Source organism: Morus notabilis, unplaced genomic scaffold, assembly GCF_000414095.1.
Source record: "Morus notabilis unplaced genomic scaffold, ASM41409v2 Scaffold269, whole genome shotgun sequence".
Classification (NCBI taxonomy): domain Eukaryota; kingdom Viridiplantae; phylum Streptophyta; class Magnoliopsida; order Rosales; family Moraceae; genus Morus; species Morus notabilis.
The window spans coordinates 73,759-97,108 of NW_010363284.1; the positions used below are offsets into that span (position 1 = coordinate 73,759).

At 34.7% G+C, this 23,350-nt stretch overlaps 2 protein-coding genes across 2 annotated transcripts; one reads left to right on the plus strand and one right to left on the minus strand.

Moving 5' to 3' along the window:
* Positions 1–9,555: 9,555 nt before the first annotated feature.
* Positions 9,556–13,846, plus strand: LOC21404217 (probable alpha,alpha-trehalose-phosphate synthase [UDP-forming] 7). Its single transcript, XM_010103822.2, has 4 exons — positions 9,556–9,699; positions 10,202–12,253; positions 12,554–12,827; positions 13,169–13,846. Exons 2-4 carry the CDS (start codon positions 10,278–10,280, stop codon positions 13,451–13,453), a joined length of 2,535 nt encoding a protein of 844 aa, XP_010102124.1. The 5' UTR covers positions 9,556–9,699; positions 10,202–10,277; the 3' UTR covers positions 13,454–13,846.
* An 84-nt stretch (positions 13,847–13,930) lies between these two features.
* On the minus strand, positions 13,931–16,690 carry LOC21404218 (G-type lectin S-receptor-like serine/threonine-protein kinase SD2-5). The gene has a single exon (XM_010103823.2). The coding sequence runs from the start codon at positions 16,591–16,593 to the stop codon at positions 14,230–14,232; it is 2,364 nt and encodes a 787-aa protein (XP_010102125.1). The 5' UTR covers positions 16,594–16,690; the 3' UTR covers positions 13,931–14,229.
* Positions 16,691–23,350: the final 6,660 nt, after the last annotated feature.

A 23,350-nucleotide genomic window follows, 5' to 3' on the forward strand; every position in this document is an offset into this window, starting at 1 on the left:
TGTCCATTAGAGAATCAATGGTACTCAAGGATAAAGAAGTAATTAGAGAGGTTAACGGATTTTTCCTTGCTCTAATTATGAATTATTTATGGAGGATTGATCTATATGCAATGACTATATCAAATGGACACTTCACAGTTTAGAAGTAATTTATATCTATAATTTCGAGAGTGCAATTCCAAGTTTATAGTGGAGTAACTATTGGAATTAATAGAATTAATTAATTAATTAAAGTGTTTAATAAATTATTAATTTTATTGGAGCTCGGGATTATAGGTCCATTAGTCCCCGCGTCGTCCTAGTAATTCTACCAGACACAGAGGGTAAAATGGGAAATTTTAGAATTAAGGAATTCTATAAATTAAATACTCGAAAATAATTAATTGAGAATTGATTATTATTTAAATAATGTGATTATTTAAATTTGAATTTGAACACATCTAGATTTATCCATTTAAACTTATTTGATAAGTTGTTCAATTTAGAATTCAAATTAATTTAAGTTTGACTTAAATTGGAATTTGAATTTGAGTCAAAATTGGACTATAGGATAAATGATGATTTTTCTCTTCCTTCCCTATCTGATATTGGCGCCTACACAGGGATAAAATCCCCTTAGGGTTAGCCGGCCATAAGAAGAAAAGTGAGAGGAGAATTTTGGTTCGAAATTCAAATTGGAGATAGAGATTTGATTCCTTTTAGAAGTTTGACTTCTACTCTATAAATAAGAGAATAGTAGAAAATTGTAGACACAATTTTTAAGACAATTTTCAAAACGAATTTTGCCCTAATTTTAGAGGTGGCCGAAATTCTCTAAGAGTGAGAAGGAAAAATTTTTCTCTGAAATTTCACATCGTGCATGCGTTGGTTTTTGTGGAAATTTGAGTGTTTATTGTAACCCGTTTTGTCTCATGTATGCCCACACATAGGTCTTCATGGATTCTAAGAATTGATGTGGAAGATATTAGTTTTCTAAACACAAAACTTTGGAGCAAGGATTGTTCGAGGTCAAAAAACTCAATTATCATCTGAGTCGGCCTCCAGGTATTTTTCCTAATTGAGTTCTTAATAAATGAGATTAATTTATTCGTGCATAAATTAATATAATCTATAGAGTATCTCAAAGGTTTTATGAAAATTTTTGTTATACACGATCCGCCTCTACCGCCACGCTTCCGTATCCGAATTCGATTCGGAGACCCACAAACTTAGACTGGGTTACGAAACAATTCATGTCTGCAAGTATGATTGTGCTTTGTTTTGGAAGGAGAACGCTAATCTACAAACGTGTCCAGTATGTAAAACATCCCGTTGGAAGAAAAAAGGGACAAAGGGTACTAAACAAGTGCCATGGAAAGTACTATGTTATTTCCCGTTAACAGATCGGTTGAAGCGTCTGTACGGTTCTCGTCACACAGCTAAAGATATGACGTGACACCAGCGTGGGCATTCAAATGATGAGGATTTAATGTGTCATCCAATCAATGGTAATGAATGGAAGGAGGTAGATGAAAAGTATCTTGAGTTTTCACGTGAGCCGAGAAATGTTAGCATGCCCAACTTGCAATGATGCAACCCCTTCAAAGAGGATAACAAGTAAGACTTGTTTTGTTGGCCATCGGCAATGGCATCCTATTAATCATGGGATGAGAAAGAATAAAAAGTTTGATGGTAAGGTTGAGAAACGACCTCCACCGGCTCGAAAATCTGTTCACCAAATCTTAGCTCAGTTACAAAATGTGTTAGTCAGATTGCCTAGTAAACATGAAAAGTATGGTGGTAACAAGCGGAAAAGACATGTAAGCGAGCTTAATTGGACAAAGAAGAGTATCTTTTGGGAGTTGCCTTATTGGAAGTCATTATCGTTATGTCACAACTTAGATGTCATGCATATTAAGAAGAATGTATGTGACAACTTATTGCACAATATTCTAGACATTAACGGAAAAAGTAAGGGTACGGACAAGGCGAGAATCGATCTGCAACATATGGGGGTGCGGGAGTTGCATTTGTACAAAGACGGTGATCGTTGGATGAAACCACATGAGTCTTATACACTATCTCCAAACGACGGTAAAAAGTTATGTGATTTTTTAAAATCAGTAAGGTTTCTTGATGGATTTGCTTCAAATTTAAAGAAAAACGTGATCGAAAGTTTAACAAGATATTGTGCTTATTTTATGCAAGTTAGAAACAATTTTTCCTCCTGCTTTTTTGAGATAATGGTACATTTAGTTATACACTTGCTTGAAGAAGCCATTCGAGGAGGACCAGTTCACTTAAGATGGATGTATCCGTTTGAACATTTTTTTAGATCGTTAAAGAAACATGTCAAGAATCGTGCACGTCATGAGGGTTCGATTGCTGAGGCATACATTGTGAACGAAGCTCTGACTTTTTGTTCAATGTATTTAACTGGAGTTGAAACAAGGTTTAACAGACTAGCCAGAAATTAGATAGACGATGAAGATTGTACTGTTAAAAAAATTTCTGTATTCGAAACTCGCTGTCGGCCAATTGGGAAGATAACCCCCATCACTTTGGATACTCATTTGCGATAAAAAGCCGACTGGTACGTACTACAGAACTGTCCAGAAATTCAACAATTCATTGAGTAAGTACTACTTTCATTTTTATTACTTAATTGTTCCTTGATTGTGTCATATACAATCGTGTCCCTTACTATCATTCTCTGTTAAACAGTGACCATATGAGGGAGATTGATGACGGCGGTCGAACCATACCATTGGATGAAATTCAATCGAAAGAGTTTCCAAAATGGTTTAAAAATAAGGTACATTTATAATTAATTTGCATTGACATTGTTAAGTCATTAAAAAGTTTCTATTTAAATAGAATTCATGTCTCTTTACAGATTTTCAATATTCGACAGCAGAATGGCCCAGAAGCGAATGATCAAATACTTTCGCTTTCAAGTGGTTCAAGCTTTTCATGTCAAAGTTATTATGGTTGTGTGGTGAATGGTGTCAAGTTTCTGATATGCAATCGGGATATGAATCAAAGTACTCAAAATAGTGGTGTTTGTGTTCGCGGACCTGATAACCTAACGTATTATGGAGTTTTAGAGGATATTTATGAACTGTCCTACTTGAACGACAATTCTGTTGTGCTTTTTAAATGTTGGTGGTTTGACACTCGTCTGGAAAAGAAAAGGATTCAACACTACAAAAATAGAATAAGTGTTTTTGTTAAAGACACGTGGTACGAAAATGAACCTTTCATACTTGCATCTCAAGCAGAGCAAGTTTTTTATGTAGACAATTTATTTAACGGTCGAAACTGGAAGGTTGTAGAACACTTTAGACATCGACATATTTGAGACATTCCAGAAACTGATATTGATGACGTGATGATAGTCCAGGATACGGAGTCTACAAATATTGAGTTAGTAGTGGAACTACCAGAGATTGACTCATTTGTATTGAATCGACATGATGTATCGTCTAATGTTGTCATCTCTGATGTTGATGCAATTATGAAAGATAAGTCTCCCGTAGTTGAGGAGGTTATTAATGACGAGGATGATGAAACTTTAGAGGAGTACGTTGAGGAGGAAGTCATCGTATTTGAAGATGATGATGACATAAATAATGATGGCGACAATCAACAATGTAGCAGCGACGATGAGTAGAATTTATGTATAGTAATTATTGTTTTCTCATGATTTCATTTTAATATTATGATCTTCTGTGAATTTATAAATATTGTTATTAATATGAATTTGTTCACAGGCATTCATGGCTGGTCCGGTAGCGACTTGCGTTGGCTCTTTAGGGGGAGCACAGCCTCCTCCCGGTCCTCACAGACTCCCCGCATTCTGTGAGTCTGGTATGTTATTCTGACTTTTTTCCTGTTCTATCATATAATAAATAAATGTAGTAGTACATGTTGATTTGAAATACTTACATATGCTTACAGCACCTGAACCTCGACAACGTAGAGGTCGAGGTGGGGCGAAAGGTCATGAAATCACCCAAAAGGTCCTTTAAGAAGGTAAAATCATAGTACAATGTGATGAGGCGGGAGGTACTTGGAAGACGCTTGGTAAATATCGTTCCTGGTTTGATAGTGCAGTTGGTATTCATACCAGGGACATATGCGAGCCCTTCCACGATGCTTGGAAAGACATTAACGACGTAGACAAGAGGACAATTCAGGACCAAATGCTGGTATTTGTTTTGCTTAAGAATTTGTATAGTTCATACTAAAGTTAAACATAACAATGCATTTTAACGATGCGAAACTGTTTTGCAAGGACTGGTTTAACATCGACTGCAACTATAAGAATGATATTATGAGGTCCGTAGTTGATAGGGAGGCAGCAAAGTGCTACAAGGACTGGAAAAGTTCCCTGCTCTGCCACTTCAAACGCTATGGTAGAGACAGCCTCCCAAGTAACATGAGGAATCCACTTCATTGGGATCATTGTTGCGATAGGTTGTCCGCCGATAAATTTCAAATAATTATAGATTTGTTACAACTTGTTGATTTTTTATACATAATTTGCTTTATTTTACTATTACTTATGATAGTTAATCATAAACAGAAAATATCATAGACAAATAAAACTAATTGTAGCAACCAAAAGTATCCAAACTTACATGGTCGGATATCGTACTCTCAGCATCGCAATACGAAGGTTAGTAGTTATTTTTTCCACTTTATTAAAACGAAGTCATTATTCTAAAGTTATTTTTTTGACTTCATTATCGTATTTATATGTTTGTGATGATTGTTCTGGGTGGCACATCATGCAGCTATGGTGTGTTAAAATCTTTTAAAGTTGTTTTTTTTACAGGTTTTGATTTTTAGATCATATGAAAAATAAGCCGTTATGCTGCCAAAATTTAGTTAGAATTTAAGAATTTTAACAAATGTAATTTATTTGATAGGTCAGTACGGAGACCCAAGAGCCGATGTCTGCCATAGACAATTGGGCGGACATGCATCGTCACGGGACCTCTTGGGTTAATCCCCAAGCGGAACAGACTTTTGTAAGTATTTTTATTTTTCATATTAAATTTTTTTATACTGAAATAGTGGTTTTATAACACGTATAAACAATTATAATATCTTATTATGTAGAACACCCTGGAGGAGGAGAGACAAACGCAGATAACACAGTCTACTTCAAGCTCAACTAGACCCGCCTTTGATGAGCATGAGGTTTTGGAGCAAGTTCTTGGCATGTGTAGAGGACATAAGATAGGAGTGGGTCCGACGCTCTCCCAAAAGCATTACTTCGGGGCTTTTCCTTCATCTGCTGGTTCATACTCAGACGCAACATCATCGGCTCAACCTGACCCACGTATGAGTTGTTATTTAGAGAAATCGTACCGAGAACAAGTTAAGATTTATAAGAATCATGTGAAGGTGTTAGAGTTGGTGGCTAAATTGCAACCTAACATCCAATTACCTACGATTGATCATCCAGAACCAGTTGACCTAGATGCTCTTCTGTCTCCTTCAGATGATGGCGGTCCTGATGATGATTTAGATGCTGGCGATGCTGCAAACTTAGACGATTAGTTCCGTTATATGTACTTTTTATATTTCACTTTATTTAGACTTTTATATTTTTTTGAACATTATATATGCACTCATATAATATTCATAATATATTTTATAAATTTATTTAGATTTACTGTTTTTAATATTAATTTATATTTCACTTTTAATGTATCTTAATAAATTATATTCAATATGTAACATAATAATGTTTAATTAAAAAATATTAAAAATTAATTAATTGTCATTTTTTAAAAATTATAAAAAAAAATTAATTTCAGTTTTTTTGCGACGACTTTTTTAGACTTGTCGTTGCAAAAAAAAATAAATAACATTATTTACGACGACAATTTGACATGTCGTCACAAAAATGATGGATCATATCACGAGAAATTTGTGACACGTATTAGCGACGATTGTCGTCGCAAATACATTTGCAACGACACTATATCGTCGCAAATAATTTATTTGCAACGACAATTTGCGACGACGTGTCGTTGTAAAAAACTTTATTTGCGACGACATGCAGGTTTTTGCGACGACTTTTTGTCGTCGTAAAAACCCCTTTTTCTTGATTGTTTGATTATCACTATGTATGAAAATTGGGAAGTACATATTACACAATATGAAGTTTTTTTAGAGTTAAATTAATATATGCCTCACTCATCTATTTTGCTATTATAAAACGAGCATTGGGGTTAGATAACTCATAGATTGAAAATAGGCTGTAGATCTTTGTGTATTCGATGAGAGGACATTCTCCAGACATTTTTTTTCTTTTTTATATTACCATTAGCCTCTAGTTATTTATGACTTGAGAGTTGAGACTAGAGCAACTGAATCTATTTTGAAAATTGATATTGAACATGTGAAATTCGTTGGTTTAGTAGTTTATATGTCAATATCTATCACAAACACATACATAAGAAGAGATTTAACAACATCAGACTAGCTGTTGAGATACTTGTCCTTGCGCCTTGTGTACATTTCTAGTCGACGGCTGATTAGTCAAAGTTGCTTGATTTTTGTGATTAGGTAGCTTACGATCGGTACTGTTCACTTATGAAGGTTTGATACTATTAGAAACTAAACGCTATACAAATAGAATTTTTTTAGATTTTCAAAAAAAAAAAAAAAAAAAGAAAGGTGATTTTTGAGTAGGCTCACATATTGAAGATTGTATCATTGTGCCTTTTACTTGCACAAAAAGTTCTTTTATGAGCGTTATAAAGTACTTTTATGTTCTCAAGATATGGATAAGGTACCACAAACTGGCTAAGTTTAATTTATTCAACAATAATTACTTTTATGAGCGTTTTATTATATGTTCCGAGTAGGATGATTTCACGAACCAATTACTGGTGGTGGTCGTTGTCATCATTCTCAAGATGTGGACAAAGCAGCTCACGAACTAGCTAACTTTAATTTATTTAGTGCATTGGATGCATCGGATTTGTCCCTCTTGAATTGGACCTCCATTGTTGGAGGGTTTGAATGGATAAGAGATGCCGTACAGAAAAGTGCCCTAGCCATAACTCTCCAAAAATTTAGTGAGATATTGGAAAATGATCTTGAAAAGTAATAAAAGAAAATTTCTTACTATTATAATGTCACAAAAGAAAGATTATAGTTAAAAAGAACGGAAATAGTAAAAAATAAACCAATATAAAAAGTTTAAGGAAGTATATAGGCAAACTTTTAGTTATAGAAATTAATAGGTCATAACTTGTCAAGTTATGGTTCATGACCAGATAAGTTATGGACAAACTTGTTAAGTTATGGTTCATAGCCAGACAAGTTATGGATAAAAATCGTGATTTATGGACAATAACTTGTTAAGTTATGGTTCATAACCAGACAAGTTATGAACAAAAATAATAATTTGGTATATTTATTAACTTATGTAAACTATTGACCTATTAATTTTAATTCATCTCAAGTCTTGGTCTATTTCTTTCTTTCTCCCTAAAAAGAATTGAAAATATGCCTATCAATCCAATTAAAGGGAAGTTTTCTTAATTGTAATGAAATGTTATGGGGAAAAATAAAAGTTTTTTATGGAAAGAAAAATGAAATGAGATCATTCAATATCTTTGTAGTGTTTAATTAAGAAGTAAATTAAACGACCTAGTCTAATCTCCTTTCAAATTACGTTTATTCACTTTCTGAAAAAATAATCATAAAAATATTACTAAAATGGCCTAGTGCATGAAATTACTGACAAAAAAATTAGCGATAGTACAAAATATTGTGATTTGTTTCCCTACAAAAGGAACTGAAATTCCAAAAGTAAACTGAGATTCGATTTCTATCTACTTATTTATCTTTATTATCTAGACTGGCCGAATTAGTATTTATACTTGATGTTGGTTATTTTTAATTGTATAGTTGATTTTTGATTTATTTAAACTTTAAGTTTGATTTTTTAAAGAGTTTCAAAAGTAAAAAGTTGGGGCGAAATTGATCATTAGAAAAAATATATGTCTAAGCATTGCAATTGTAATTTTTTAGCAGGGTAGACTGAAAGTAAACTTATAAAGGAAATTTTTGTTGTGGCAAAAGTATTAACAATCTTTAGCCTCTGTTTGGTTCATAGTTTGAACCACAATTCAAGTTTATCATTTTGTTGTGGAAAAAATATTGTGATATATTTCTTTCATACTTTTTATATTATTAGTCAAAAACGCACACAAACTCATTTAAAACAATAGTTATACAAATTACTTAAAAAAAGAGGAAGAAAAAAAGCTAAAAGAAATAAAGACAAAAATGCAAAAAAAGGTATGAAGCAAAAGACCAAAAAAAAAAAAAAACTTTTGCCAAATGTTTCGCAACCCAAGTTAAAATTTATGAGGATCACAAGCAAAACATGTTTATATAAGGACACATTTGAGAATAATTAATTTAACATGATAATTAGAAAAAAATATTGTAAATAACCGTAAAAAAGTATATAAAGGAGATATATTTGAAAATATATAAAAAATATAAGAAAAAAAAGAAAGAAAAGTAAAAATTAAAAAAAAGTAAAAAGAGTAAAAAAAAAAAAAACTGAAGGCACAAAACGTGGGGGGCCTTTGAAACTATTCTCCCTATTAGGGAGAGTATGGATTACTTTCTTAAAATAAAAAAATAATTATAGGTCCCAATTAAAATAGAGAGTTGGCTCTGCCATTGTGCTCTTTTTATTTTTATTTTTTATTCTTACAGGTAACACTTAAAATGTGACAATTTATAGACAATCTTATCATTCTCTCCCGCAACCCACCAAGGTATTTATAAAAAAACAAAAAACTCGTGTTTTATTTATTTATTCATTTATTTTTACCTCTTTTTTTTTCCATTTGAGAAGAAAGTGGAAACTATTATTCATACCTTTCTTTCCCCGCCATTTTGCTTTGGTCATTCATTTAGGCGCGTTCCCCACTTGGCTGGTTTCTTTACCGTGACGTCAACGTTCTTTGTTTTTCCTCCAAAACTTAACCAATTAAAAAGCACCCCTTGAGACACGTGTCGCAACCAGATTATTCATGGCCATGTTGGCCCTCCCGGTCGCAACAGAAATCCTTCCCTCCAATGGGTCACACCGTACGCTCCAAGTCTCCAACAAACGAGGCGTTCCCCTCGTGGGTCCCACGGCCGTGTCGTACGTGTCGCCATGTCATAGTCACGTGGCTTGCGCGTGTCAAGTCGCCGCGTGATGCCAGCTGTCACTTCTCCGAAGTCAGCTTCCCCAAACCTTATCCAGCTCTATATTAGGCTCCGATAATCACCGCCACGTAACATTATAATTCCCTCACCCACCCTCCTCTATTGGTTGTTCTCGACGTTTCCCACGGAAACTCTCAATTCTAATTGGTTGCTTTAAGCAGTTTGTCACTGCCAGGTGAGAGTACGTGATTCTCTACGATTTTGTACCACGTTTACATGCAAGCGAAATTAATAATAATATTTTATTAGATTTACCTAATATATATATATTTTTAAATAAGTCCCTGAATATTCATAGTCCAGAATTTCCCAGAATCATTATATACAATACATGATTGACATTTCGTAGATAAACAAACCCTAGATTTTCGTCGACTCGTTTATAGCGTAAATAAGAATCAAGAAATTGCGCTATAATTTTGGCTTCAGAAGTAACTTGCGAAGACAATGGACGCAAAGGTCGTTCATTTTTTTTTCTTTCATTTCACAATATCAGGGTTCTTCAAAAATTGTTCTTTTTCTCTTTTTAGGGTTTATTCATTCGTTTAAAGGATCTAGGCATGGTTTGTTTAAGTTTCTTGTTTATGTAGTTTCATTTCATAATCGCATTTTGATTTTGATCTTCGATTGCAATTATTTTGATTATCGTGTTGTTATTGTACAATGTATGAGTTTTTTTGTTTTTGTTTTTTTTGGGTGTAATCTATGAATTCTTGATATAATGTGATCTCAATGTAATACATTGGTGATGGTTTTGTTCTGTTTTTGTTAAGAGCTGTGGAATTGTAGAAAGATTCGACAATGTGAACTGTAAAAATTTCAGAAGATGAATAATTTCTTGTTCTTTTCTTTTGTTTCAGAAAGAAAATTCATAGTGGTGCTGTTTTTTCTTCTTTTTCCTTTTCTTTATTTTTGCAGTTTCATCTTCCTTTTTACTGAAAACTAATTTTGAAATATGCAGATTTTATAAACTTCCCGTTTTCCATTAAAAGGAGGTGTATTTCAAGAGCATTCGTTCCAGAGAGGGAAAAAACAAGATGTCGAAATCGTACTCAAATCTTCTAGATTTGGCTTCTGGGAATTTCCCTGCACTTGATCAGGGTAATAGGAATAGACTTTCGAGGGCAATGTCGCTACCAGCGAGTATAACAGAGCTTGATGATGATCAGCTGCAGAGTGTTTCTTCAGAAAGCTCGTTATCGGTTCACTCGGATCGGATTATTCTTGTAGCGAATCAGCTTCCTCTGAAAGCAAAGAGAAGAGAGGATGACAAAGGTTGGGATTTCAGTTTGAATGATGATGCTTTAGTTTTGCAGCTTAAGGATGGATTCCCCAATGATGTGGAGGTTCTTTATGTTGGGTCATTAAATGTTGATGTTGATCTGGAGGAGCAAGATGATGTGTCACAGAGGCTATTGGATGATTTCAATTGCGTTCCTACTTTTCTGCCACCTGATCTTGTGGAGAAATTCTATGATGGATTTTGCAAGAGGCAGTTGTGGCCACTACTCCATTACATGCTGCCGTTTTCAGCCGATCAAGGAGGCAGGTTCGACCGGCCTCTGTGGGAAGCTTATGTTTCAGCAAATAAGTTCTTTTACCAAAGAATAGTTGAGGTTTTAAACCCAGAAGAAGATTATATCTGGATTCATGATTACCATTTGATGGTTCTACCGACCTTTTTGAGGAGACGATTTCTCCAAGTGAGGATGGGGTTTTTCCTTCACAGCCCATTTCCCTCTTCCGAGATCTATAGAACTCTTCCTGTTAGTGAAGAGATACTTAAGGCTTTGCTCAACACAGATATTATAGGTTTCCACACTTTCGATTATGCTCGTCATTTTCTTTCTTGTTGCAGCAGGATGTTGGGTTTGGATTATCAGTCAAAGAGGGGATATTTAGGATTGGATTATTATGGAAGAAATATTGGCATCAAGATTATGCCGGTTGGGGTACATATGGGTCGGATACAGTCAGTGATGAAAGTGGTGCATGAGGAGCATAGGCTGAGGGAGCTTAAACAACAATTTGAAGGGAAAATAGTGTTATTAGGTATAGATGATATTGACACTTTCAAAGGTATAAATTTGAAACTTCTTGCTGTGGAACAGATGCTGAAGCAACGTCCACATTTGCGGGGAGATGTTGTGCTGGTCCAGATTCTAAACCCTGCCAGAGGTAAAGGAATAAAGAACTTAGAGGAAACGCGACAAGAAATACAAGAGAACTACCAGAGGATCAATGAAGAATTTGGGCAACCGGGCTATAAGCCAATACTTATAATCGACAGAGAAGTTTCCATCAATGAAAGAGTTGCATATTACAGCATTGCAGATTGTGTCGTAGTGACAGCTGTGAGGGATGGAATGAACCTTACTCCTTATGAATACATTGTTTGCAGACAGGGAATATCTTATTCTGCAGATTTCAGTGGTCCAAAGAAGAGCATGTTAGTGGTATCAGAATTTATTGGGTGCTCTCCATCCCTTAGTGGGGCAATCCGCGTCAACCCGTGGAATGTTGAGGCTACTGCTGAAGGAATGGTTATGGCTATTTCGATGAGGGATTCAGAGCAAGAGTTAAGGCATGAGAAGCATTACCGGTATATTAGCACGCATGATGTGGCTTATTGGTCTCGCAGTTTCTGGCAAGACATGGAAAGAACTTGTGCAGACCATTCCAAGAAAAGATGTTGGGGGATTGGTTTTAGCTTTGGATTTCGAGTTGTGGCAGTTGATCCTAATTTCAGAAAGCTATCGATGTATGATGTTGTATCAGCTTACAGTAAAACAAAAAGGCGAGCTATACTGTTGGACTATGATGGTACAGTAATGCCTCAAAACTGCATCAACAAGTCTCCAAGTGAGGCGGTTATCACAATGCTGAACACACTGTGTGCCGACCAAAAAAATACAGTTTTCATTGTTAGTGGTAGAGGGAAGGGGAGCTTAAACAAGTGGTTCTCTCCCTGTCCGAAGCTCGGAATTGCAGCAGAACATGGATACTTCTTAAGGTGTGCTTCTCTCTCTCTCTCTTGGATGTCTATTTGTATTATCTCAGTTACTGGATATTAAACTTGGTTTTTTCGAAGTCGTCGCTTTCTATTGCTTGTTTGGAATCAGAGGAGAGATCAAAATGTTGACATTTCAATTGGTATTTTAGTCAACTGGACCTGCATTGTCACTAATTAAACTTATCTGCCTGCCTAAACGAGCAGAATTATTTTATTTTATTTTATTTGTACTCGCCAAATTTTCTAACATCTTTCTTAATTTCCATCTATATTTTCTAACGTAAACTCTGCAACTTTTAGATGGCCCCAAAATGAGGAGTGGGACGTCTGTGGTCTCAGCTCTGAATTTGGTTGGATGAAGATTGCTGAACCCGTAATGAAACAATACACAGAGGCCACTGATGGCTCTTACATTGAAGCTAAAGAAAGTTCTCTGGTTTGGCAATATGGGGATGCAGACCGTGGGTTCGGATCCTGCCAAGCAAAGGAGATGCTAGATCATCTCGAGAGTGTATTAGCAAATGATCCAGTTGCTGTAAAGAGGGGTCAATTCATTGTAGAAGTTAAACCTCAGGTATATGCAACTTTAGTCTCAACTTCTGAATTTTCTATTGTAAGTAGTTGTCAGGTATCATGTTTCTTTTTAGGGCTATGTACTGAGCACAAATTGAATGAATTTGTATCATGTTTCGCACTAATAATAATAATAATAATTATTATTATTATTATTTTTTTGTTTTTCTTCGGGTATTCCTGATGACGTGCAATTTTCTTTTCTTTCATGTTATGCCTTTTATCTTTCAACAAAATTATCCTCTTCATTTCTTTGTTGCATACATGTTATACCTTTATGCAGCTACATTGAGCAGAATTAGGAGAATTGATTTGTTGCCATTTGTCCATTTCTATTTTCAGGAAGTTAGTAAGGGGCATGTTGCACAAAGGATCTTTTCATCAATGGCTGAAAATGGGAGAAAGGCGGACTTTGTGTTGTGTATCGGTGATGATAGATCTGATGAGGACATGTTTGAGATATTTGGTAATGCGACATTAAACAATATTCTTCCCCCTAATATTTCAGTTTTTCCTTGCACGGTTGGACAAAAGCCGAGCAAGGCAAGATACTACTTGGATGACACAAGTCAAGTGATAAACTTGCTTGAATACCTTGCTGCAGAGTCCACGCAGATGACATCTTAAAAAGAATTCTATGAGTTCCCAGTGAAATATCCAGAAAGTAGGTTTTTCTTTTTTCTTTTTTCCTTTTTATTTTTGGATTGGGAACATGACATCAAAAATAGGCTTGAGGCATACATGTATGTATAGTGTGCTGAGTACAAAGTTTTAGATTTTTTTCTATACTTGTCCTGTTTGAATTTCATTTGTTCATAACTAATAGTTGTAGTTTCCGGTCGAAAAAAAAGTGTAGGAATCAGGAATGGCCGTTGTTCGTCTTAGAATTGCAGTTATGTGCATAGTGTTCTCAACTGAGAGAGAAACATCACAGACTTGTATTCTGCAGTGAGAAATATAGAGGATGCTACTCTGATTGCAGTGAATTACAAATATACATTACAAAAGATTTCATTTCAATACTAGCAGATCTTATCCAGCAAAATAGTTGAAATTGACATAAAATCCGAAATTTTTATGAATATATCAGTAGCTACAGTGTTTATAAATTTAAGTCCCGTCATGTCTGAAACAAAAGCTTTTGTATCAACTTCAAAGTGGGAATCAAACTGAGGACCGTGTTACAACTTTGTGCAACTTCTTATTAATGAAATAGTCACAGTAAAATGATGGCACCTTGAACTCATGGAAGATGAGTTTGGATGTTCACAAACTGATTTAACAAGTTCTTACACAAACGAATGTAGAATTACAAACTTTGAAAACCAAAAATAATAAAATCAACAAACCAACAAAAAGAGAAAAAAAAAGAAAGAGGGAATATTTCCTTTTGTTTTACCTTTTCATCTTGCACCAGAAAGGATAGAATCTTGTGGTGCCACGGTAATATGATCATCTGCAACAACAGCAGTAGAGGCCTGAAGTGCATGAGAAAACTCATAGCTGATATTAGGGTCCACCTCCATAACTCCTTCCAAAACCTTAACAACTGTTGACATAAAAGGCCTTCTGTTATAATCGTTCTGCAAACACCAAGCTCCAATCCTTATCATCCTCTCCACTTCTTCCCTATTATTTTCCATGTCTTCATCCAAATCTTCCACAATGTCGATGAGCTGGTCATCTTCAGCCTTCTTCTGCAACAATTTGAGCAAATGAAAGCTAGAGTCTGATCTTGAGCTTTCCACATTTCTCCTTTTGCAAACAATTTCAAGAAGAACAATCCCGAAACTATACACATCAACTTTCACAGTGACTCTTAGCTCTTTCCACTCTGGAGCAAGATATCCTGGAGTTCCTCTCAATGTTGTCAACACTTGACTCTCGTCTCTATCAATCAGTGTCGACAAACCGAAGTCGGAGACTTTGGCATTGAAATTTTCATCCAAGAGAATGTTGTGTGGTTTTATATCTAGATGTATTATCTTCTGTCGGCATTCTTCATGAAGATAAGCTAGCCCTTTGGCTATGTCCCGTATAATCTTCTTTCTAGTTTTCCAATCTAGATAATGTGCTTTGTCCCTATTGAAAATCCAAATGTCTAAAGACCCATTAATCAGATGCTCATAAACTACAAGCCTGCACGACTTTTCTTCACAAAATCCAACCAACCTTACAAGATTAAAGTGGTGAAGGCTTCCAATTGTCTCAACTTCTGCCAAGAACTCCCTCATCCCTTGACTCATCTTATTTAGCCGCTTCACTGCAATTCTTGTGCCATCTGCTAGCACCCCTTTGTACACTGATCCAAAACCACCACAGCCAAGTGTTTCTTTAAAATTCTCCGTTGCGATTTCCAATTCTTCATACGAAAACCGCAAGGGCATTCCAGGAACTTGCTTGAGATATCCATCCCCATCTGCCTCCTTTCGCTTCTTCTTTAACATCACAATACAAAGGACAGTTATGAGAATGATGGAGAAACCTCCAGCAGATAGTATTGCTGCTAAAGCTTTTTGATGTCTCACAACCCACGATGACGGAGGAACCTCAGGCAAAGAAGTAGATGCCCCATCAGGATTTAGTACCTTGATGAATGCTTGTAATTTGCCTTGATCTGTTATGTTGTTGTTGTTGTTGCTATTAACCGAATATATCTCTGATGGCATATAACATTTTCCATCAGAAACATCATTCTCATACCTGAAGACAACTGCTATGCATGAACAACTTTGCAAACAAGCCATTTTGCAATCGTTTACTGTTCTAATAGATACAGTTGCAGAATCTGCATTGTTGGAGTTGGAGTAATTAATGTCCCTAACCTCTTTAAGAAGATAACCTTTCGGCGAAGCCTCGCATTCTTGGGTGACCATGTCCTTATTATCTTCAACACTCTCTGAACCATACCAGTGTGTCCTCAAACGCCCATCTGTTCCCAGTTTTAGAAACAGAATATAGTCAAGAGGTTTTGATGCTTCAGATTTTCCCAAGTTCACAACAAATCCCCTTTTTCCAGCCTCATCATATTGTAGTCCTGACCGGTTTCTCGAATTTCTGTCCAGCGCCAACTGATAATACATCAGAGTTTGACCATCACTAGTGTTGAAAAATGCAGAGAATCTAGCAGCTGATGGTAATGTGGCAAAGAAGGGACTATTTCTCCTGGACGGATTCGCGACAAGTTTTTGATCCTCGTATAGCCTCTGACCGATCAACAATGTGTCCAAAGGGTGGTCAAAGGACTGCCAAATTACGGCTCCTTCATTGCCAAAGAGCACCAAATTCCCTGCTTCAGTAAGGTTCATTCCCACCACGGGCTTACCGGATTTATTATCAGCTGACCATACTCGATTTCCATCCGAGTCTCTCAGTACTAAGCCTTCATCCTCAATCAGCTGCAGAGATGCATTCTCTCTCACACCATAGTCCCACTTTGTTGACCAGACCACATCATGCCCCTTTTGGCTTCCGCCTCCAATGGCGACGATCGAGAACGAGAACAAATCGCTGGTTTCTTCGGAATAAAATCCGCAGTAGAATCCAACGTTGCGACTGGAGCCTTGTATCAAGAGGAAAACTCTCATCTTCCATCCGTCCATGATCACTGAATTGTTGTTGTACCATGTTGAGGGAAGGCCTGAATCAAGATAGAACGTGTAACTGGTTCTGGGAAATGAAGAGTTTGTTGCTGTGATTGCAGCCAAACTACTTCTGATAGATAAAACACCATAAACAACACAAAGCATATGAAATAAGCAGGACATGGTTCTTCTTTTGTTGTTTCAGTAAATGTATTCTTCATCCATTTTTCTTAAAGTTCGTTGATCAGAGAGAGAAGTTGAGACTTATGAAAGATGTGCATTTGACAGCTAAGCCGTTCGAATTTATTATGCGATAATCACGGTCAAATACAATTGTCTTATCATCATTCCGGGGAAAGTTTTTGGAAGTTCCTGGCATCTTCTTTAGTCTGAAATCTCTATGAAGTTTGACATTAGTCATCAGCAATCTTTCTTGACTATTTGCTACAAGGGGAAAGCACTAGTGTTTTTTTGTTTTGTTTTTTTTGTTTTTTTTTGTTGGTGGTATGAGTTGCTGAACTTTGCTATAATAAGGTAAGCTCAAAATTAAGGATGATAATTTGTGTCACTTGTCGTGTTTGTGTCATGTTTTGATCGTTTTTTTTTTTAAATTTATAGTCAATCCGAACACGACCCGTAACACGAATTTTTTTTAAAAACCGCAACACGAACACGACACGACCACTTTACGAGTTGACACGACATGACCCGAAAATGATCCGTGACACGAAATTGACCCGTGAATTTGAAATTGACACGAAAATTGTATACTTTTATTTAGTTTTTTACATATTAGAAATAACTTAAAATTCATAACACACTAAATTACAATAACATCCATTGAAATTAAGCAAATAATAGTATAAGATTTTGAGTATAACTATCATGATATCCCAAGTTCATAATAAAATTTAAAATATGAAATGAAAAATATATGTATTTTTTAGTTTTTTACATGTTTCGTGTCGTGTTCGGGTTAGGCAGGTCCAACCCGAAATTGATCCGTATTTTTCGTGTCAATTTCAGGTCGACCCGATTCTGATCCGAACATCTTTTTTCTCAACCCTAACCCACAAAATTCGTGTCCGTTTCGAGTTGTGTCGTGACCCATATTACCGGCCCTATTCAAAACTGTCATTTTTAAAAAAAAAAAAAAATTAATGTTCTTATCCAATAATTGAATCTTGTTTTTCCATTTATAATTAATACTCAACCACTTTACTTCAAGTTAGCTGATCTGGCTCCCAAAGTTGTGAGAAAAGGAAAGGGTAATTAAAGACTTTGAACTTTTCTAAGTTAAGCTCTAATGGTCGTTGTCATGCAAACCCCCTTGGCATACGGCATAGGAGAACCAAGCCTTTTGAGGCCCTCCCTAAAATGACTACGAATTAAAGATGAAAAGCAAAAAAACTAAATGGGTTGTTTTGCAGTGCTAGTAGCTATAAATTGGTAAGTTTTTCATAATTACGAGTTAATGAATCTTTGAAGAAAGAAAAAAAAAGGTAAATAAATGGCTCCTTGTAGCTTGTAAAACGGTGATTTTTCAAAAAAAAAAAAAAAGGTTAAAGGAAATCATTTTGGAGAAAAAGTAAGCAATAACTGCAACATCACTTTGACGGGTCTATTTTTTAAATTTAAATTTTAAAATTTTTAATTTTAATCTTAATTTTATTTATTTATTTTTATTTAGAGGCTCTACTTTGGTTCTTGACGACATAATGAAGTGTTAAATTTTAGAAGCGTAAAAACTTGGCTGAATTACTATACCTTGCTGAAGTAATCTTTCTTGCCAAATGAATTAACGAAAGAAAGATAAAAATTGATTACTATTGACTAAAAGATGTGACAAAGTCGGTAGATAGTTCAAGCAACTAATTGATCATAAGTTGTGCAGGAGCTGTGAATAATGTCTCTCAATCAAGAATTTGTATGTTGTTTTTGTTTAGCTAGCTTGGGGCGAATGTACCAAATTATATTATTAATTTTTTTTTTCAATTTAAAAAAAACTAACTTAAAATTAACTTTTAAGTACCAAAATATGATATGTTCAGTGAGAGTTTTTTATTATAGTAAAAAAATTAAATATAATTATATTTTTAAGAGTTTTTTATTATTATAAAATTTAAAATTTAAATTTAAATTAATAAAATAAAAGTGACTGTAACCTGTCATATCACCGCATATGCAACTCACCACTTTAAATTTAACATTTATTTTACTAATATACCCCTTCTACTTTTATCTTTTTCTATTCACACAAATTTTCTCTCTCCTCTTTAATGCTGCTGACTTGCCTTTCTCTCTCTTCCCTCCTCGTTTTTTTTCTCGTCTTCCACCTTTGTAGTTCCGCCATCAATGAAAAACTTACAGCACTTCATCTTCTATGAAGAAAAAAAAAAAAATCCAGCAAATCTTGCTCTTTCAGGTTGCCCCACGATGATGAAAAATTCATCGTTCTTCTGCAAATTTTGATTTTTTTGTCGGTTTGTTTTGTTTTTGGATTTGGGTTTTTTTATTGTTCCATCATTAATGAAAAACCTGCAACACTTCATCTTCTATGAGGGGAAAAAATCCAACGAATCTTGCTCAAATTATGATTTTTTTTTTAATTTTTTTTTTGTCTTGTTTTTGGATTTGGGTTTTCTGAAACTAAAAATTTTGGGTTTGTTTTTTTTTTTTTTTGGTTCTTATTCCCACGAACACCATTGTTTTCTTTTTGACATATTGTTCGTTCGTTCATTCTTTGTTATTTATTTACTTATTTTTGCTTTGGAATAAGAACTTGTATTACAACTACATCAGGGGTTGCTTCTTGGTAGGGAAAAAATGTGGAATTCGTTGAACTACAAGCCCACTCATACAGTAATTGTCACACTCATTAATGGATCTAGGATTCCACTTGAAGAGAAGAAAATTAAAAGTATTCTCAGCGGACAAAATACTATTAACCAGACATTGGCACTACCACTCAGGGCAAATCTATCCGTCCATTTAGCACCTCCACAGCAATCAGAACAGAGAGGATAGACAATTTTTTATCTCATAAAAAATAAGAATTACCACTGATCACAAAACTGATCATTAAAAAAAAGAAGGCTATCATGTACTTCCTTTTACTGGTTCTTCTACGATTGTTTGTTTTTGTATGTTTGTTTGTTTGTTTTTTTTTTTTTTTTTTTTTTTTTTTTTTTTTTTGCTGCCGGAAAGCTTTTGTGGAAACAATCTCTCAAAAGACATTCCGTGATATTGGAGAGACTTAGGTAGAATTGAAAGGTCATTAGAAGATAAAATTAATTAATTTTAGATTTGAAAAGCCATATCAGGCTTGGGGGCTTATTAGCAAAATAAATGTAAAATTTAAAGTGATGAGTTGGCATATGAGGGGGCGTGACACATCAAATGTCAAGTAAGTCGGTACTCAAAAGTTAGTTTTTAAATTGATGTCTCAAACATTATTTAAATTTTATTTAGGTGTTTATTAAATTATGGGAAATTAAAGGCCGTTTAATTTGTTAATTTGAGTTGAGACGTGATTTTATGTAAGAATTTTTTACTGTAATAAAAAAATTAGATGTGACTGTTTCTGAGAGTTTTTTACTGTAACACAACTTGAATTCTAAACTCAAATCGGTAAAATAAACGTGACTTAAATTCCATTTTATTTAAATTTCTATTCTCTGTCATTATTACATAAAGGAATTGGAATAATAACCAATGTGGTTACAAGAATAAGCTAGTATGAAAGAAATAATTAAATAAAAAGGGGTAAATTTAGGATAAAATGTCGTCACTTCCTTTTCGTAAAGAAAAGGAACTTATTCATCAAGGAACTTAACTCCACTTGATTACGGGCTGGTTCCACTTGATTTAATTCCTAACAACTAAAGTAAACACCAAAATACAGATCATGTTTAGAATTGATTCTATTTTTATTTTTTACGTTTTTCGAGAAAAAAAAATAAAACGTTTTTAAAACAGCGTTTGGCGCAATAAAGATAAAAAAATAAAAATAAAAATAGATTTTTGGTTTAATGTAAAATGTGAGAAATGAAAAATGACTTTTAGTTGTTTTTTATTTTTTATTTTTGTTTTCTCCTCTCTCGAGCATAGAGAGACAAAGAGACATTAATGTGTTTTTTATACTGAAAACAATCTCTTGATAGAATTACCAAACGCATTTTTAAAAATAATTTCTATATGAGATTGAAAACGTTTTCATTTTTATTTTCATACAAAAAATAAAATCATTTTAAAACAAATTCCAAACACGTTTATAGAATCATGAACTTAATTACGTTTCCTAAACAAGTATTAAAATGCGGTAATCCTTCCCTTAGAAGTAATGCTAACAAAAAAAAGCAAAAAGAAAAAAAAACCTCATATATAGTGGTGAAATCCATGAGCATCACATACAATAAGTTCTCAGTTTTTTTTTTCTTAAGCTAATTAAGATAAGATAATTACTTTATGGCAACTCGGACCGAAATATGAAAACATTAAAATGAGTTCTCCAGTCAAAATAACGGAGGGTTATATTCTGAGTGGAGTTGATACCAAATATAATTTGCAATTTGAAAAGTTCTCAAAGAGTCCATTGTACTCAAATTGACATATTGATGTCAAGAGAAATTGATGCAAGTTGGCCTGAGAAACGGACTTGTTCTTTTGAGTGAAAAACTCACAAAAAGACAACTTGAGTTACAATTTTATTTGAGTTCATATTCTTTTAAGTTTAAATTTGAGTTTAAACTCGAGTTTAGGACTAAAACTCGAGTTCAAGTTTTCCCTTCAACTTGAGTTCAGAAACTCGAACTCAAATTAATGAACAATATTTTTTATATTCTTAAAAATGCTATAATTTTTTCGTTTTAATGCTGATAGAGATGATTTTTTTTCTATACGTTGACAATGAAAAGACGAATAAAACCGGACTCATATACCCTATTAAAATTTTTCATCAGCATTGAGTTTTTATTAAAATACTATCTAAATACAAATTTAAGTTTTGACTCACTCAAACACAAACTCAAAAAGATTCTTATCTTAAACTATAACTCAAATGTACACAACCAAACACAAACTCAAGTTACAAGTTCAACTTAAGTTATAACTCAAATTCAACTCAAAAATTATACTCAAGTTAAACTCTAAAAGAACAAGCCCGGCTAAGTAGACCCATATCCCTAAAATTTCTCGAATGCAATAGAAACAGGATATTTAGAAATTCAAGTATGTCTTTCTCACCTTGAAATTGTGATTTAACTTGGAAACCATGATCCATTAGGCCAATGGATCATCTCAAGATAACTATACTATTCATTTTGACTAAAAATATTGCAGCGAGATCAGTATAATATAATGGAGACAAATATGCTATCTAGCTTTAGTGCAACACTACTTTGACATGATTTACCTTGTTGATTCCAAGTGACTGCCGATGATTGTTTGCAATCTGAACCAGTTTCTTACTCAAAAGACTGAAAAGTCACAAACCATAGAAACTTGAAGTTAAATCATCATCATCAAAGCACATTCCCGATACAAACTTGAAATTAAAAAGAGAAAAGGAGAAAAAAAAAAGGCTGGGGGCGCGCGCGCACACATACACGCATTTCCTCCTGATCTGAATCGTTTGACCTCTTTGATCATGCCATTCATCTTGGAGCAGAAAGGGTAGAAGCCTGTGGCGGCACAGTAATATTGCCATTTGCAGCAGAGGAAAAGGTCATTGCATGAGAAAACTCATAGCTGATGGTTGTGTCTACCTCCATAACTCCTTCCAAAACCTTTACAACTGTTGACATCAAAGGCCTTTTGTCATGATCATTCTGCAAACATCAAGCTCCAATCCTTATTGTTCTCATCACATCTTCCTCGTTATTTTGCATGTCTTCATCCAAGTCTTCCACAATGTCGATGAGCCGGTCTTCTTTGTCCCTCTTCTGCAACATTTTAAGCAAATGAAAGCTGGACACTGATCTTGAGCTTTCCACGTTTCTCCTCTTGCAAACAATTTCAAGAACAATCCCGAAGCTATACACGTCGACTTTTACAGTCACTGTTGAGTGTTGCAACTCTGGAGCAAGATATCCTGGAGTCCCTCTCATTGTGGTGTTAGGCCTCTATGAGAGAGTTCCGCAAAGGAATTCACTTGTAAGGGATTGAGTAACCCATTGGCTGACCAAACTACGTCCTCATTACCAGAGTATTTTTCGACGGCAACGATTGAAAACGAGCCTTGGTCGGCACCATTATAGCTGTAAAATCCACAGTAATAGGCCAGACTCCGGTCTGTCACTGAGACGAGCGTTGTCATCTTCCAATTTCCGTTTGTGATCTCCGAGCTGTTGTAGTACCATCTAGCAATTGCGCCCGATTTGAGATAGAATGTATTACTGGTTCTGGCAGGTGAAGGATTCGCGGTGATTGCGATGAAAAGAATAGTGTAAACAAGAGAAACAGAAACAACAACATAGAATGTGGAGCCATATATATATGGTTTCTATGCTGGTAAATTTTGATTCAAAAGGATTGCAGAAATAGATAGAATAATGAGGATGTTGCTATAAATCTAATAGCCAGGACAAACACAGCAAATACGGAAAGAGAAAACTAGTGAGTTAAGACAGACTTTACTCATTGGACGGAGTTGGAACCTGGAATCATCACATTCTTGTTGCATGGAAAAGTACAAAACTAATCAAAGAAGCTTTGTTGTTGTTATTATTATTATTATTATTATTATTATTATTTTAAAAAGGGTGTCGATTGAAACACAGTCGGTCAACTCGCCACCGCTAAACCAGAAAACAAGCCAAGGAAAAAAGTGATCAATGACTTGGACATTTCATCCATTGGCCCCAAGCATACGCCAAAGAAAGTAGACTTTTTTTTTTTTTTTTTTTTTTTTCCCTCAGAAGTCATAAAAATTAAGATTAAA